Below are 18,373 nucleotides of genomic sequence, written 5' to 3'. Positions count from 1 at the left end.
TATAGTTCCCATAGGCATCAATGTTAACTTCAGTAACGATTATCTCCCCCAAAAATGATAAAATTTGAAAAATCTCTCGGTGAAACATTTTTAATTTTTAATGTCTTTAAAGTGACCAAATTTCATTTAAATTTTACCATCTAGTTACAAGATATGAAATATGGCTATTACGCCATGTTATCCTTAAGAGTTTTCATCATTTATACCTTGGATTGGACACTGCACATTGTTTTTAAATTCATTAATTCTTCAGGAAAGTTTATGTTTACTCATGTAGATTACGTTAAAGTTGAATAGAAGTGATGAGCTGAATAATCATTGTGTTGGCAAAATCATGAATAGCTGGGCCACGATGTGATTGTTAGCAAAATTTTTCATTGTTGATGAATTCTTACATCCTAATAATTACCTCAGTAAATTAAATCTAGTAGAATGGCCACTCTTAAATGATAGTGACACTGCATATTGAATGATATCTAATTTATAATAGACAGAATTGTGACAGTTACATTTTGTTAAGAATAACTGAAATTATGTAATGGACAAAAATCAAGAAATTTAGTTTTTCCTTCATATTTTGGCCAAGATTGATTGGTCAGAATTTCATCATAATTAATTAACGATCAGGCATTTTTTAGCTCACCTGTCACAAAGTGACAAGGTGAGCTTTTGTGATCGCGCGGTGTCCGTCGTCCGTGCGTGCGTCCGTCCGTAAACTTTTGCTTGTGACCACTCTAGAGGTCACATTTTTCATGGGATCTTTATGAAAATTGGTCAGAATGTTCATCTTGATGATATCTAGGTCAAGTTCGAAACTGGGTCACGTGACATCAAAAACTAGGTCAGTAGGTCTAAAAATAGAAAAACCTTGTGACCTCTCTAGAGGCCATATATTTCACAAGATCTTCATGAAATTTGCTCAGAATGTTCACCTTGATGATATCTAGGTCAAGTTTGAAACTGGGTCACGTGCCATAAAAAACTAGGTCAGTAGGTCTAAAAATAGAAAAACCTTGTGACCTCTCTAGAGGCCATATATTTCACAAGATCTTCATGAAAATTGGTCAGAACATTCACCTTGATGATATCTAGGTCAAGTTCGAAACTGGATCACGTGCCATCAAAAACTAGGTCAGTAGGTCTAAAAATAGAAAAACCTTGTGACCTCTCTAGAGGCCATATTTTTCATGGGATCTTCATGAAAATTGATCAGAACATTCACCATGATGATATCTAGATCAAGTTCGAAACTGGGTCACGTGCCATCAAAAACTAGGTCAGTAGGTCAAATAATAGAAAAACCTTGTGACCTCTCTAAAGGCCATATTTTTCATGGGATCTGTATGAAAGTTGGTCTGAATGTTCATCTTGATGATATCTAGGTCAAGTTTGAAACTGGGTCACGTCCGGTCAAAAACTAGGTCAGTAGGTCTAAAAATAGAAAAAGTTTTGTGACCTCTCTAGAGGCCATATATTTCATGAGATCTTTATGAAAATTGGTCAGAATGTTCACCTTGATGATATCTAGGTCAAGTTCGAAAATGGGTCACGTGCCTTCAAAAACTAGGTCAGTAGGTCAAATAATAGAAAAACCTTGTGACCTCTCTAGAGGCCATATTTTTCATGGGATCTGTATGTATGTTGGTCTGAATGTTCGTCTTGATGATATCTAGGTCAAGTTCGAAAGTGGGTCACGTGCCTTCAAAAACAAGGTCAGTAGGTCAGATAATGGAAAAACTTTGTGACCTCTCTAAAGGCCATATTTTTCATGGGGTCTGTATGAAAATTGGTCTGAATGTTCATCTTGATGATATCTAGGTCAAGTTTGAAACTGGGTCACGTCCGGTCAAAAACTAGGTCAGTAGGTCTAAAAATAGAAAAAGTTTTGTGACCTCTCTAGAGGCCATATATTTCACAAGATCTTCATGAAAATTGGTCAGAACATTCACCTTGATGATATCTAGGTCAAGTTCGAAACTGGATCACGTGCCATCAAAAACTAGGTCAGTAGGTCTAAAAATAGAAAAACCTTGTGACCTCTCTAGAGGCCATATTTTTCATGGGATCTTCATGAAAATTGATCAGAACATTCACCATGATGATATCTAGATCAAGTTCGAAACTGGGTCACGTGCCATCAAAAACTAGGTCAGTAGGTCAAATAATAGAAAAACCTTGTGACCTCTCTAAAGGCCATATTTTTCATGGGATCTGTATGAAAGTTGGTCTGAAATGTTCATCTTGATGATATCTAGGTCAAGTTTGAAACTGGGTCACGTCCGGTCAAAAACTAGGTCAGTAGGTCTAAAAATAGAAAAAGTTTTGTGACCTCTCTAGAGGCCATATATTTCATGAGATCTTTATGAAAATTGGTCAGAATGTTCACCTTGATGATATCTAGGTCAAGTTCGAAAATGGGTCACGTGCCTTCAAAAACTAGGTCAGTAGGTCAAATAATAGAAAAACCTTGTGACCTCTCTAGAGGCCATATTTTTCATGGGATCTGTATGTATGTTGGTCTGAATGTTCGTCTTGATGATATCTAGGTCAAGTTCGAAAGTGGGTCACGTGCCTTCAAAAACAAGGTCAGTAGGTCAGATAATGGAAAAACTTTGTGACCTCTCTAAAGGCCATATTTTTCATGGGGTCTGTATGAAAATTGGTCTGAATGTTCATCTTGATGATATCTAGGTCAAGTTCGAAACAGGGTCATGTGCAGTCAAAAACTAGGTCAGTAGGTCTAAAAATAGAAAAACCTTGTGACCCCTCTAGAGGCCATACTTGTGAATGGATCTCCATAAAAATTGGTCAGAATGTTCACCTTGATGATATCTAGATCAAGTTTGAAACTGGGTCACGTGCCTTAAAAAACTAGGTCAGTAGGTCAAATAATAAAAAAACCTTGTGACCTCTCTAGAGGCCATATTTTTCATGGGATCTGTATGAAAGTTGGTCTGAATGTTCATCTTGATGATATCTAGGTCAAGTTTGAAACTGGGTCAACTGCGGTCAAAAACTAGGTCAGTAGGTCTAAAATTATTAAAATCTTTTGACCTCTCTAGAGGCCATATTTTTCAATGGATCTTCATGAAAATTGATCTGAATGTTCACCTTGATGATATCTAGGTCAGTTTCGAAACTGGGTCATGTGCGGTCAAAAACTAGGCCAGTAGGTATAAAGATAGAAAAACCTTGTGACCTCTCTAGAGGCCATGTTTTTCATGAGATCTTCATGAAAATAGTGAGAATGTTCATCTTGATGATATCTAGATAAAGGTCAAAACAGGGTCACGTAGTCAATAGGTCAAATAATAGAAAATCCTTGTGACCTCTCTAGAGACCATATTTTTCAATGGATCTTCATGAAAATTGGTCAGAATTTTTATCTTGATAATATCTAGGTCAAGTTCAAAACTGGGTCACATGAGCTCAAAAACTAGGTCACTATGTCAAATAATAGAAAAAACGACGTCATACTCAAAACTTGGTCATGTGGGAAGAGGTGAGTGATTCAGGACCATCATGGTCCTCTTGTTTTTACTGGTTATTCAACACATTTTTTTCTGATTCCAAACACTACTGAATACTGTAGGTAGTAATTATATAATGGTGTTAGAGAAGTTGTAAAGTATCAAACTACAAAATCAAGGTTCGCGATTTTTATCTCTCTGATCCCTCCAACTACAATTGCTAACAGTTGCCTGGGTGTAACTTTAAATCTACGGTAGTCCATAAAATTATGCACAGTTTGTTACAACAGTTACACCTTGCATGTAAGAATCTAGGGAAATCCTCTTGAATTGGAGCATCTTCTGTATGTTGCACTCTCCTCTTCTGGAGGAGTCACTCATATGGGCAAGCAGTGGAGATTATGAATGAATTTAGACGGTAGTTAAAATATTTTCTATACAGTACTATATTAGTTTATTACCAGTAACTGCCATAGCAATAGATGAATGATATTCCATTTGCTTACTAGCTGTATATGTTTAGTTGATAGCATTGATGGAACCCTTTACAATAGCTATCAAAGTGCTAGAGTAATACATTTGTAATAAGAAGGCATTTTAAGATATAGCAGTTGCCATGTACTATATCTCTCTTACAGTTTTCATTCAATGCATTTGATTTAAATTTTGTTTAAAATCATTTGTCATCTACCTCTGATTCATTGTTGGAGGGTGAAGGGAATTATCAAGTAAGTACTTCTTACTTGTGCAGAATCTAGGAGAAAAATGGGCAGATGAACTGCCTGCCTTTATAGTTTATTTCAACTGAAATGCTATCAAACAAGCTATCAGAATAATACAATAACAACACTCAGTCTGATTACCTCATTCTTCTCTGTTTCAGCTGATTTCGGTGTGTCTGCAATTAGTGACAAGACCTTGCAGAAGAGAGACTCTTTTATTGGTACACCTTACTGGTAAGTCTGGCAAATATTTTCATATCTCATTCTCTTCCTGATCCTTGGTGAAACAGTAGAGACTATGTTTTATATCATGTGTTTGAGAATCAGCTGGTTTAACAACATGGTGACTTCCAGCTGTTACTTTGGGAACCTTTTCTGTGTAAAAAAAATCTGAGGCAGGTCCAAACTTGGCTTTAGAAGAGTACTGCATTTTATTACATTCCTGTCTGACAAGAGTTTGCAGAATCTTGAAAAGTCCTTGAATTTAATGCTGGACACTATTGATTCTGCATTTGCAGCCAGTGTAGATCATGATCAGCCTGCACATCCTTGCAGTCTGATCAAGATCTGCACTGTTCGCTATTCAGTCAGTATCTTTTATGTAAGCACCCCTTTTAACGGTTAATGGTGTTTGTCCAAATTGAAAGATGGACAAGTTCATTATTGGAATTTAGCAGGGTAGGGGTTAAAAAGTTCGTAAAATACTGTAAAACACTGAAAATCCATAAAATTTAGTAAAGTTTGTATTTGTTGTTAGAATTGTTAAGAAACTATGAAAAAAGAAAGTGAGTGACTGTGAATGTATTAGTGATGAAATATTAACCAGTAAAGGTGGAGCAGGTGGGTGCAGATATATTTGGACTGGTTCCTGGCTTGTATTAAATAGCTTCCAGCATCTATGTTTTTTGATAAGCTGTTTCTCGATAAGCAGTTCTTAGATGTGAAAAAGTCTGGAAACTGATGTGTGTTAGTAAAAAGATAACTCATTAAGTAAGTCATTGTTGAGCAAAGTGAACAATAGATATAAAAAAGAATACAATTAAAAACAGTTTGATGTCTGAAACTAAATAACACATTAAAAGTCAAAGCATGTTAGAAATGTATTGTCAGTTTAATATTGAAAAATTAGTCCTTAACCCTTTGCCTGCTGGCAGCAAGTGATTCTGCCTTTGCGACCAGTGCAGACCTAGATCAGCCTGCACGGATATGTAGGCTGATCATGGTCTGCACTGTTAGCTATTCAGTCAGTAAATTTTCAGTGAACACCCCTTTAAATGATAAGTGATGCTGCCCAAATTGAATGACGGACCAGTCCATTTTAGAACTTTAGAAGGGTAAGGGTTAAAAATAAGGAAAAAGTCTGAAAAAAGGTCCTGAGATGTTTGCATGTTCTATATGAACCCTGTTATGATCTATTGTCCTACTTGGGTCGTGGGAAACTTTGCATGCATGTTGTTTGCTCATAGATCCCTGACAGTGAAATATTGTTGTGTTAACCTGGTGCTCTTAAAATTCAAATAAATTACTTACCTGTTTATCATTATACATAGTTAAGTATTCATAGGGTTGCAGCTTAAAATAATGCGTTATGTAAAACTTTGTAACCTGCAATTTGTTATCTTGACTGTATACATTACAGCACCTAGTTCACAATTAATGTGGTGAAATTTAAGAAAATATGTACAAGAAATAGTGAAAAATAACAGCTTAAAGGTTGAAATATATCATTTTGCCATTCAGATAAAAAAATATTGTACTGAAATTGTATTCTACAAAAAGTTGAGTGGTCATTAAAGAGTAAGGAATCTGATGCGTGATGGTTGAGATTTTGAACCTTTGTCATGACAAAGCTTTTTTTTTATAGATTTTTTCCATGGAAATGGATCTCATAATGATTTAAATATGCCAAAACCATCAAATACATTCAAGCTTACATGTAACTGGATGAGCAGAAACTGTTCTAGGACAGCCTATCTTATCCATTGTCTTTAAATAGATAACCTATCTTACTCATCATCGTGTTCTGAGTCCAATAGTTGAATGATAACCAGATGTGCATGTATTTCAAATATTACCAGAATGCAGTAAGTGCATTTAACTAATTGATGTTATTTGGTGCAGTACAGTGCAGAAGAAGTCAAAACAGATCTTGAGAAGATGACAGGAGACCAATTACATAAAAAAAATACAACAAATTCTAAATTGATGACAATTTGTATTTTAGGATGGCACCAGAGGTCATTCTGTGTGAAACACTCAAGGACACACCATATAGTTACAAGGCTGACATCTGGTCCCTGGGTATCACACTCATAGAATTTGCACAGATTGAGCCACCCAACCATGAGATGCATCCCATGAGGGTGCTGATTAAAATACAGAAAGCTGAACCACCTACTCTAGATGACAAAAGGAAATGGTATGTAACAATTGTATTTAACCTTTAGCCTGCTGGCAGCAAGTAATTCTGCCTTTGCGACCAGTGTAGATCATGATCAGCCTGCACAGTCCGCACAATGTTATTTTGATGATTGCCTGTGTCAGTAGATGACACCTTTTGTTTGAGGGGTCATTAGTTTAAAAGATCAGAGTCACAGCTAATGTTTTAGCTTGAAAACAGTCCAGTAACAATAACTGGATAATGTGTTAGGCCATCAGAGATCAGGATGATGGTCTGTGGTCAATATGTGACCCATATTAGTGCAAAGGTCACTGTGATCTAAATTGTGATAGTAACTTGAGAATACTGTGACCTTAGTGGTCAGTAGATGACCGTGTTGTTGTCAGGGTAACATAGATTGAAAATTACATACCCAGTTACCGCTGATAGGCAGTCATCTTGGTCCGGTGTTCACAAAATAGTTTTTGGTCTCGGATGGGTTTGAGATTGAAATTTTGACAAAAGTTTGCTAGAACTTCAAGATTAAATTTTAATAACAATCACTTGTAAATGTTCATTAACGTAACTATTTAAATGTAGATATGCAAATTAGATACAAATGACAAATAGAGTTACAATATCAGACTCAGCTGAGAGTGAAAATGTTTTGTGAACACGAGACCAAGACATATGTGTTTTACAAACAGCACTTTTGTTTTATGGTTAATTTATCTTTGGAATAAAATAAAATCACTAACAAATGGTTTAAATATTATTTTGCAGGTCTCTGCAGTTTCGTGAGTTTCTAAAGCTGTGTTTAATGAAAGATCCTGAGCAACGGCCTACTGCAGAGGAACTACTTAAGGTATACCGTATTTTGGTGTGTATTGGTCGCGGTAATGTATAGTCCGCATCTAATTTTTGCTCTGGAAATGGTCAGAAAATTTAACTTCTAGCGTATTAGTCGCAGTTAAATTTAAGATTTTTTCCCCAGCAATATTTAATATTTACCGACAAAAAAGTTATGGCGGCGGCCATATTGATGCTGCGGACTGAATTATTATCAGAACCTGATTGGTGGAAATCGGACAGTGTTGTTTTCGTTCCCAACCATTTCGTACCAACAGTAGTATCGGTAACAGATCATATCAAAGAAAAGCGGCTTTTTGACACTAATTGGCAACAGACGGTTTGCGTTTACATTCTGTTATCATGCAAGTTTAAGTGTGAATTGTTTGCACAGCAATTATAACACCTTTCCGTGTCATGTAATTAACCGCGTTCTTTTGATTCTGAGTAAAAAGATTAACAAAATATCTCTTTTTGGATTTTTTTCTTTTATTTAAAAATCAAAAGTAAAAAATTATCTTTCAAGTTTTTTAATACACTAAGAATTAGTATAAACAATGTTTTGAATGGAGGACGGATCTGTCCAGATTTTATCCAACCCGGAGTACATGTCAATGGCGTCCAGTAAAATGAAAGTAGAAACAAACGTAATTCAGACTGCAAAAACATCTTTGAATTAAAGTCATTCGTAATTTTAATAGTCTGTATGGGTTATTTACGATATATTTTATTGAAAGTAACAGCTATTGGTTGAAAAGCCGCCGATATTGATATTTTTTATCCATTTTGTTCGTTCGTAACAGATGCACGTAATTTTGCGAGAGCTACGGTCAGAAAATTGGCCCGAAAAAAAAAACTGCTGGCAATGTTCTGTCGTATAGGTCGCAGGAACTTTTTCAGGCAGCAGAATGGGTAGAAAAAGTGCGACCTATACACACCAAAATACGGTAGTTATGTTCTCATTCAGGATGGTATAGAGTTCTGTTTGAATTTTTCATTCACCCTGATTTTTATTTGGTCCACAATTTGCAGATTTTTATAAATAATATTATGAGGAAAAGTGGTTTTGTTTTAAATTTTGAAATCCATATCTATTATATTGTTGAGATTTCTTTATATTTGATTCAGTGAGAAAATATAAAAAGTTGAAATAGAAAGAAGTTAATGTTAAAAAGCTAGAATAAAGCACTTGATAAGCATTTTGTTTCAACTGTCAGCTTATGATAAAAAAGCATTTTATACTAGGAGAAAGCTTAACATAGATATTTGCCAAACCTTTGAAGAAGTTGTTTTCAGAAGTGATTCCACTTACCATGTTTATATCTAGCACTAGTAAGATATATGTTGTTGTATTTTTTTTGTAGCACCCATTTATCAGTAACCCACCAAGTAAAAAGGTGATTTTAGATCTCATCTCGGAGTCTAAGGCAGAAGTTGTAGAAACAGTGGAGGATTTGACAGAAGATGAAGAGATCCAAGAAATAAAGGTACTTATATTTCTACATTGTTAGAACTGTATTTCAGTTTCACCTGGCCCCTCCATTCATACATTCCATAGAATTTAGACAGTAGGTTTGACTACATTTAAGGGAATTTAATGTTCACTTAACTGTGAGTGAGTTTATTTCTGCAGGACACTAACCCCTACACAACTTACATGTTTTAATGTCTTCCCCTTGGTGTTCATTCTGAAGGGTTTGTGGTGTAACTTGATACTGTGATACATTGTAATATGAGGAAGTGTCAGGTAGAACCATCAGTCTATCTAGAATTTTTAAACTTACCTCTTGTACTTAGATTTTCGCATAATTTGTATATCTTGTCCACTCTGAAGGGAATTTAACGAAACTTTGTAGATAGCACAAGAACAGCTCTGAAAATTTATAAAATTATTACCCCTTTCCTTTAATCTCACGTGAGCATGAAGTTCTCATGGTGAGCTACTGTGATCACACTGTGTCCGTTGCGCGTGTGTACGTCCGTCCGGTCGTCTGTCCGTTGTCAACAATTTCTTTAAACGACATTTCCAAAACCACTGAATGATTTTGATGAAACTTACACAGGACCAAAGTTGTTCAAACCATTCTGCTTGGTTGCTCATAGGGACCGACATCTCCTAAACCGCTGGTCTGATTTTGAAATAATTTCGCATACTGTAAATGGTCCTTGTGTGACCTACTACTAAGATTGTTAAAATTTTTCTGCTTCATCAAAAAACATGGCCACCAGGGGGCGTGGTCACTTTTCCCTTTATGTATATAGTGGAAACTTTGAAAATCTTGTGTGAAACTGCTGGCCCGATTTTAAAATAATTTCACACAGATGGTTCTTGTGTGACCTTCTACCAAGATTGTTCAAATTATTTTGTCATAAAACATGGCCACCTAGGGGAGTTGTCACTTTTTCCCTGTATATATAGATTCTCTATATTGCAAACTTTTAAAATGTTTTTGTCAGAAACAGCAGGAAAAATTTCAAAACAATTTTACACAAATGTTTCTTGGATATTTGCCTGTGATACCAGGGTTTGACTGTTTACCATAATTGTTCAAATTACTGTCCTAGGTTCAAAAACGGCCATGCCCAATGTGTGTGTCATATATATAATATATGCTAAGATAAAAGAAATTTTAAATATCTTCTCAGAATCCACAATAGCTAGAGCCGTGATATTTGTATAAATCTTAATACTGTACTTGTACCACTATGTTATACAAACACACTTGAAGCCTTTTACACAGGTGAGCGCTTTAGGAACAGTGACCCTCTTGTTTATTTTTGTCTTTAAATAATAATAAATAAGGGATACTAAATTCTTTTGGTCAACAGACTGACAAATTACGAAATAAAATGTCTAAAGTTAGACATTAAAGTGAAGGAAAAAAATCTCAAGTCATCTGTTCCAGTTCATTACTAATTTTTAGCAAGACTATTTGAAGAATAGTGAGAGCTATTCTTTCCACCAGGGCATCAGTGTCACACTTTGGTCAAAGTTTTGTGTGCAATAAAGTTCATCGAATAACTGACAATTTGTTTGTATTGTAGCGGCATATGCATGATGACTCTAGCATAGATCTGGAGCGGCTGTCCCAGTCCAGTATTGATACAGAGAAGAGAGAACAAACTCCAGAAAAACAGGTACACATTGTAATATATCAAGCACTAGTCAAATGGTTAAGTTATTAGCTGACCAACTTTGAGGTTGTGAGTCATGACAGCATCTTTTCTTATGACATTAGAAGTGGTTTTTATTTTCTTTTTAAAGTAGTATAAACTAAATTACAGTTAAAATCATTTGATATCCTGGGTATGATATTTCATGGTTGTAGCAAGATTGAATGTTTTGCCAGGGCATTAATTCATAGATAAATCTAGTTAATAATAATGATGATGAATTCCAAATTTTGAAGGTAGAAGTAAGGGAAAATTTGCTTATTCATCGTGATTTGATTTCTTGCATTGATCCCACAAAATCCACGGAAGTAAGCCCCCCTAATATTATTTATTTCATGGTAACTACTTTCTTGCAGTTTTATAAGAAAGTTCTAATGTTTGATTAATATCTGGGCTTATTTTGCTGACCCATTATGAAGGAACTACGAGCGCTAAGGTTGTGAGTGAAATCCCTGTGTGAGACAACAGTTTCCTCTTGTGGGTTTACATAATATATGCATACTTATAATTGATGGAAGGAAAGACAAGGATTGTTCTTCCTCTGGACATAATGCCTGACATTTTTATGCCACTGGCGTAGGATGACCTGGGTGATACAGTGTTTGAACCATCTGTGTTCTCAACTCATGCAGCTTCCATCCAGTTGAAAAGAAAGTTAATATGCATCATCAACATCAAGTGGACGTACATATATTTTCTGGACTTTTATGTCCGATTATACTCTCACGAGTTATGCTCCTTTGTTTGGACCTTATAATATAACAGTAATATCCTGCAACAACTCATACAGTTTCCATCCATTTCAAACAAAACTTGGGGTACATCATCAACATGAAGTGGACTCTCATGGCATCATGACCTATGTTTGGATGCTTTTTAGCTTACCTGTGCATGAAGTTTTTGTGACATTGTTTTAGGATGGGCCTCTGATACTGTCCTGTCAAGCATTTTCAGGGGGCAAGTGTCATCAGTCTTGTTCCTCTTGAAATGGTTTAGTCTTTTTTATGTTGGGTACAAAGAAGAAATTTTACAAAAATTCTACTGAAAAATTTGCATTAAACCCAAGTAAAAAAAATAAGAAATCTGAAAAAAGAAGTCTGAAAGAATTGAAAATATTGATTTCTGTAATGGAATTTTACTTAAACAAAGTAATGTAAAACAAACTCACTAGTAGGTAATTTGCATGCAGAATGATAAAAATTTGGCATGCTAATGTTTCAAACAAAGTATTAGAGCGTTGTGCTTATTAGCAATAATTTATTATTTTTAAACAGGTTAAAGAGGCAGAAAAACCAAGCATTTCTGAGAAAATTGAAGAAGAAAGATCCGTCACACCGGAACGTCCTGAAACTCCAGATACCGATTCCACTAAAGAAAAAATTCCATCCCCAAAGAAGACTCCCGCTCCTGCTCCACCACCTGAAGGAAGGGAAAGAACCCCAACACCGGAAATTGGGGAAAGGAAATCCCCCTCCAAAGAGGAGAGCACTGAAGCTGAGAAATCAGAAGAAGGCAGTGTGAAATCTAGAGAATCAAGTGAGTCACCAAGAGAAAGTCCAGAGAAAGATGATAGAGGTTCTCCTATTCCCATGTCGTCTCTGGATGAGACAGAAGAGAAAGTTACTATGCATGAAGATATCGTTGAGGTTGCAACTATATCACCGCCACCAGAGTTTCAGGAAGACATTGAGGATAAATTGTCAGATGAAGGGATCGGACCAAGTGCAGATGAAAAATCTGATACATCAAGTCAGGTAAGCATGGAATTTCATTTATAGATAAGTTGTTAGGTATAAAACCTCAGCTTTGAAATATTACAACTACATAAGGACCTGGTGTTCTCATCTTTTACGGTTTCCATCCAATTAAAATGAAATTATCAAATACATCATCAGCATGAATTTGACATAGGCATAGTTTGGGGACTTAAGTGTCCGATTGTTTTCTTTTGAGTTAAGGTCCTTTCTTGCACTTTAAAATGTTATAGCTACATCAGAACATTGTGTACTCAACTTCTCCTACAGTTTTATGAAATTTGATATAAATCATCAACTTACGGTGGACATGCCTGTGATTTCGGGACATTTTTTTCCAATTAGTTTTTAGTTGTTCTGTCCTTGACTGAGTTTTTGTTCGAACTGAAATGTAATTTGGTATACATCATGAACATGGAGTGGAGATGCCAGTATTATTTGGATTTCAGTGTTGGTATAAATCATCAGCAACCAGTCTACGTCGACATGTGCATATATTTGGGAAATTTATGATTGATTTTGTTTTAGTTTGCTCCCTTTTGGACTTTCTAATATATTTCTGTGAAGCATTTTCGGGGGCTTTTGTTATGCTCCGTTGACATCATTTTTATATGTGTAGATACCAAATTTGTTCATGGATTTTATCATACATTAAAATTGATACAGGGATACAGGCACTTACCTGTTTTGTGACCATTTACTGAGAAAGACTGCTAGTAACATTGTTTGTCAATTCAGGGTAACTTATGAAAAATCCAAGTGAACAATGCCTTTAAAATCATTTTAATCAGTTTTCCTTTAAATATTTGTTAGCATTTTCTAATAAAATTTTTGTTGCTGGAAGCTTTCTGTATTTTGCATGGCCTAAGCTTGAAAGTTTAGAACAAAGATATTATTGAGGTTATTTGTTTTGTTATACACTCAACCAAATGTTTCCATTTATGTAAAGAAAAGAATTTTTTCTGCAGAATGGAAAACCATTTCTACTTCGATCGAATCAGGTATATACATGTTATACTGTATACATGCAGTTTTAGTTATTGCTTATGATTTTGAACAGTAGCTTAGCTTCTTGGTGTTTGTTTTGCTAGATTCAGTAGCTTTGCACCACTCTTCTGTCTTCAGAATGGAAGTCCTTCCAAGATTACAGATGTACAGATTGATATCACACCAACTGTAAGTGACATTGTTGATGAGATCATAGATGATGTCATAAAGAGCGCATCCACTGAGCCTTCAGTTCCCGCTGTTGTCTTGGAGACCATCGATACAGTCATCGAAGAACAAATGAATGAAGAGTTTATTGAAGGAAAGAACATTGAAATTGAGGAAAAAGATACAGAAGTAGCAAAACAAGATAGTGCCATTGATACAAATGAATCCGAAGATACTGATATTGTTAAAGCAGGTGGAGAGAAAGAACAGATGCCAAAAAGGCTAAGTAGTGTCTCTGAGTTAGTTAGTAATTTGGAAAAAATGAAAGAGGCACATGAGAATGAAAAAGCAGAGAGAAGTGTGAGTCCCAGAGGAAGTATCAGCCCGAGGGAAGGGAGTGTAAGTCCAAGGCAGAAATCATTTGATGACAGCATTCCAGAAGAAACAGCTACAGTTTCTGTTACAACAGTGGTAAAAACAGATAAACTTATTTCAGAGAAACAAAAATCTTTCGATAAAGAAGATGAACAGTTATCACGTAAAAAACGGGAATTAGAGATTCAGTCTGTGAAGGTAAAGATAGCTGATGACAATGAAGCTCAACCTATTGAATCATCCAACATTGATGATATAATAACAATAAATGGGCAACCAGTCCCACATGCAAGCACAATAGTTCTTAATGGCCATATTTCTAAAATCAAGGACTCTCCACGAGGGGAGGAAGACAAAGTAAGGGCACGTTCCGAATCTCCAAGAGTGGAGAATAAAAATCGTGATTATGTGCCTCAGACTGATATAGACACTTTAGAGACAAAAATAACCAATAATGTGGAACCATTAGACATTTCAAATCCCGATGATGATTCTTCTGATCAGAGGTCCGATACTGGAAGTATCAATACTGTTGATAGTGTGGAAAGAGATGAAGTCATAAAGGAATCGCCTCGTAACAGACACAGGGGTCATATAAAGCCAAGAGGGGAAAGGGTAAGTTGAGTGGCTTCTTATATATAGTTCTATGTTTGAATAATAAGCTTATGTAAAAAGTTCTGCACACGTGTATTTCTCACCTCCATGTTTGCACCTCATACTTAAAAAAAAATAACACCATTCTGGAGGCAGAATAGGCACATTTGTTAAGTATTTAAGTTTCGTTTTTAGCTCACCTGTTACAAAGTGACAAGGTGAGCTTTTGTGATCGCACGGTGTCCATCGTCCGTCATGCGTCCGTAAACTTTTGCTTGTGACCACTCTAGAGGTCACATTTTTCATGGGATCTTTATGAAAGTTGGTCAGAATGTTCATCTTGATGATATCTAGGTCAAGTTCAAAACTGGGTCACGTGCCATCAAAAACTAGGTCAGTAGGTCTAAAAATAGAAAAACCTTGTGACCTCTCTAGAGGCCATATATTTTACAAGATCTTCATGAAAATTGGTCAGAATGTTCACCTTGCAGGAGTTTTTTTTGGCCGTTTTTATAGCCGTTTTCGGCTATATTCCCAATGCCAAAAAGTATGTATTTTTCCCAAAATGAGTGCAAAAATTCCCAATCTACATTCAGAAAAAAATTTCTTCAAAATCAGACAAACATTGACCAAATTATGAACAATTTTGTAATGGAAGTATGTTAAAGAGGTTGTACAATGTGAAACAAGTGTATGAATAACTGCTTAAACACATCCTTACTATATCCTATGGGACTAAATAATTCCCAATTTGGAACATTTACGCGTCAAAATTCCCAATTTTGCGGGTATAGGCTATGTTCCCAAAACAGCAAGAAAAAACCCTGCCTTGATGATATCTAGGTCAAGTTCGAAACTGGGTCAAGTGCCGTCAAAAACTAGTTCAGTAGGTCGAAAAATAGAAAAACCTTGTGACCTCTCTAGAGGCCATATATTTCACAAGATCTTCATGAAAATTGGTCAGAACGTTCACCTTGATGATATCTAGGTCAAGTTCGAAACTGGGTCACGTGCCGTCAAAAACTAGGTCAGTAGGTCAAATAATAGAAAAACCTTGTGACCTCTCTAAAGGCCATATTTATCATGAAATCTGTATGAAAGTTGGTCTGAATGTTCATCTGGATGATATCTAGGTCAAGTTCGAAAGTGGGTCACGTGCGGTCAAAAACTAGGTCAGTAGGTCTATAAATAGAAAAACCTTGTGACCTCTCTAGAGGCCATATATTTCATGAGACCTTCATGAAAATTGGTCAGAATGTTCACCTTGATGATATCTAGGTCAAGTTTGAAAGTGGGTCACGTGCCTTCAAAAACTAGGTCAGAAGGTCAGATAATAGTGAAACCTTGTGACCTCTCTAGAGGCCATATTTTTAATGGGATCTGTATGAAAGTTGGTCTGAATGTTCACCTTGATGATATCTAGGTCAAGTTCGAAAGTGGGTCATGTGCCTTCAAAAACTAGGTCAGTAGGTCAAATAATAGTAAAACCTTGTGACCTCTCCAAAGGCCATATTTCTCAATGGATCTTCATGAAAATTGGTCTGAATGTTCATCTTGATGATATCTAGATCAAGTTCGAAACAGGGTCATGTGCGGTCAAAAACTAGGTCAGTAGGTCTAAAAATAGAAAAACCTTGTCACCTCTCTAGAGGCCATGGAATGGATCTCCATACAAATTGGTCAGAATGTTCACCTTGATGATATCTAGGTCAAGTTCGAAACTAGATCACGTGCCTTAAAAAACAAGGTCAGTAGGTCAAATAATAAAAAATCCTTGTGACCTCTCTAGTGGCCATTCTTTTCATGGGATCTGTATGAAAGTTGGTCTGAGTGTTCATTTTGGTGATATTTAGGTCAAGTTTGAAACCAGGTCAAAAACTAGTAGGTCTAAAATTATTAAAATCTTTTGACCTCTCTAGAGGCCATATTTTTCAATGGATCTTCATGAAAATTGATCTGAATGTTCACCTTGATGATATCTAGGTCAGTTTCGAAACTGGGTCATGTGCGGTCAAAAACTAGGCCAGTAGGTATAAAAATAGAAAAACCTTGCGACCTCTCTAGAGGCCATATTTTTCATGAGATCTTCATGAAAATTAGTGAGAATGTTCACCTTGATGATATCTAGGCAAAGTTCAAAACAGGGTCACGTACCTTCGAAAACTAGGTCAATAGGTCAAATAATAGAAAAACCTTGTGACCTCTCAAGAGACCATATTTTTCAATGGATCTTCATGAAAATTGGTCAGAATTTTTATCTTGATAATATATAGGTCAAGTTCAAAACTGGGTCACATGAGCTCAAAAACTAGGTCACTATGTCAAATAATAGAAAAAACGACGTCATACTCAAAACTGGGTCATGTGGGAAGAGGTGAGCGATTCAGGACCATCATGGTCCTCTTGTTTAACTTCTATCTTTGTATGTAAATCTGTAGCATTCTCATCCCTTAGCACAATGTTTACTATATTTACTATTAATATACAGTGTAAGCAAGTTAAAATTCTCTTTTGTATGAAGTATATAGATATATATGTCTAATGTCACTTACATTTCATGAATTATTCTGAAATTATGATTTAATTTTAAAAGAAAAAAGAAACTTTCCATAAATTCTAAGTTGTCTTTTGAGTAGCAATAGATAGTTATTAGTTAGTACAGGTTTGCTGTTTTCGTAGTAGTTCAGTACGATCAACAATTACCAAAATAAAGGAAAGGAAACTTGAATTTGATAACATTTCCTTCTAAATTTATGAGGGGTGGGGAATGTTGCCAGTTCAAAAAAGTCTTGTGTACATGTAGGTCTCAGTGGCACTTAAAGTGAAAGTGACCTATCCTGAACTGTAAATTCTGATCAGTTGTTTGGCTTATATTCTATGGAAATTGTATAGAGGTAAATTATCTTATGTATTTAAGAGCTTTTTGGTGACAGGCTCATGGGCTCTACTGTACATGACTTTGTCAATAATGTTCTCAAAAGGTCTGATGGAATGTCATTAAATGTAAACAGCGAATGAAAGTCAGTCTCCAATTTCATTATTTGGTAGAATTGTTCAGAATTGTTTAAAACTTTTACATAATCAATAACTCCTTAGGTAAACATAAAAGGGAATTTTAAAATGGGCAATAACTCATGGACATACAGTGCTTTAATAGTGTAATAAATTCCTTTCTGAACAGACTCGGAGACTTATTTTATAGTGACATAATTAAGTTCACCATATGTCAGACTGATTCAACAGTTTGGCAAAAAAAAAATAGACAAAATTGTATTCAAATTATGTGTTTGGTTCAGTTTACAATTTTGATTTTGTCTGTCTCAAAGTTTAAGTATTATGAATGCTTTAGTGTGCATAATTAGACAAGTAGAAACTAGTCTTGAAATAGTATGAATTAGATTATCAAGCAAGAAAGATGTATATGCAAGTACATATTGCATGGGTGTGGAAAACTTTCAAAAATGTTACTGTTTTGTTCTTTTAGAGTAATAAGAGTCAATACAGAACCTTGACAAAGACAAGAACGTTTGTCATCAATGGAGAAGTTGTGACACAAACCACACAGAAAGTAGTTCTTGCCGGGGAGGAACACAAGTCAAGAGAGGATCATTTGATGAGGTAAGTGCTGTAGATGTTGTCTTACGCCACAGGTAAATGTGAGATCTCAGAAAAAGTAGTTCTGGTTCCTTAATTGTTATATGTAACTGCTGTAAATTGGCTCGTGATCTAGTGTGTTCGTCAACACACAGAAAATCGTACTGGCTGGTGAGGAACACAAGTTGGGGGAGGACCATAAGACCAAGTAAGTGCCTTTATTATTCCTAGAAAATGTAGATTGACAAAAGATTGTCTTAGGTATATCCTTACGTTGAAAGTAGTTCTGACAGGCAAGCAATACAA

At 35.6% G+C, this 18,373-nt stretch overlaps 1 protein-coding gene across 2 annotated transcripts in view; it reads left to right on the top strand.

The window, feature by feature from the left end:
- Positions 1 to 18,373, top strand: part of LOC123546735 (serine/threonine-protein kinase 10-like) — a 103,130-nt gene that overhangs the window by 12,498 nt on the left and 72,259 nt on the right. The window contains exons 4-11 of one of the 2 annotated variants that reach the window (XM_045333248.2): positions 4,354 to 4,426; positions 6,417 to 6,611; positions 7,356 to 7,437; positions 8,786 to 8,908; positions 10,467 to 10,559; positions 11,870 to 12,349; positions 13,475 to 14,494; positions 17,958 to 18,091. In XM_045333248.2, the coding sequence (XP_045189183.2) occupies positions 4,354 to 4,426; positions 6,417 to 6,611; positions 7,356 to 7,437; positions 8,786 to 8,908; positions 10,467 to 10,559; positions 11,870 to 12,349; positions 13,475 to 14,494; positions 17,958 to 18,091 (2,200 nt within the window). Of the gene's footprint in view, positions 1 to 4,353; positions 4,427 to 6,416; positions 6,612 to 7,355; positions 7,438 to 8,785; positions 8,909 to 10,466; positions 10,560 to 11,869; positions 12,350 to 13,317; positions 13,351 to 13,474; positions 14,495 to 17,957; positions 18,092 to 18,373 lie in introns of both variants that reach the window. The other variant, XM_045333249.2, reaches the window with a different exon arrangement.

The sequence above is a fragment of the Mercenaria mercenaria genome, chromosome 9 (genome assembly GCF_021730395.1).
Source record: "Mercenaria mercenaria strain notata chromosome 9, MADL_Memer_1, whole genome shotgun sequence".
Classification (NCBI taxonomy): Eukaryota; Metazoa; Mollusca; class Bivalvia; order Venerida; family Veneridae; genus Mercenaria; species Mercenaria mercenaria.
Note: the sequence above shows the minus strand (reverse complement) of the source record. Positions and strands in the feature narration are given on the sequence as shown.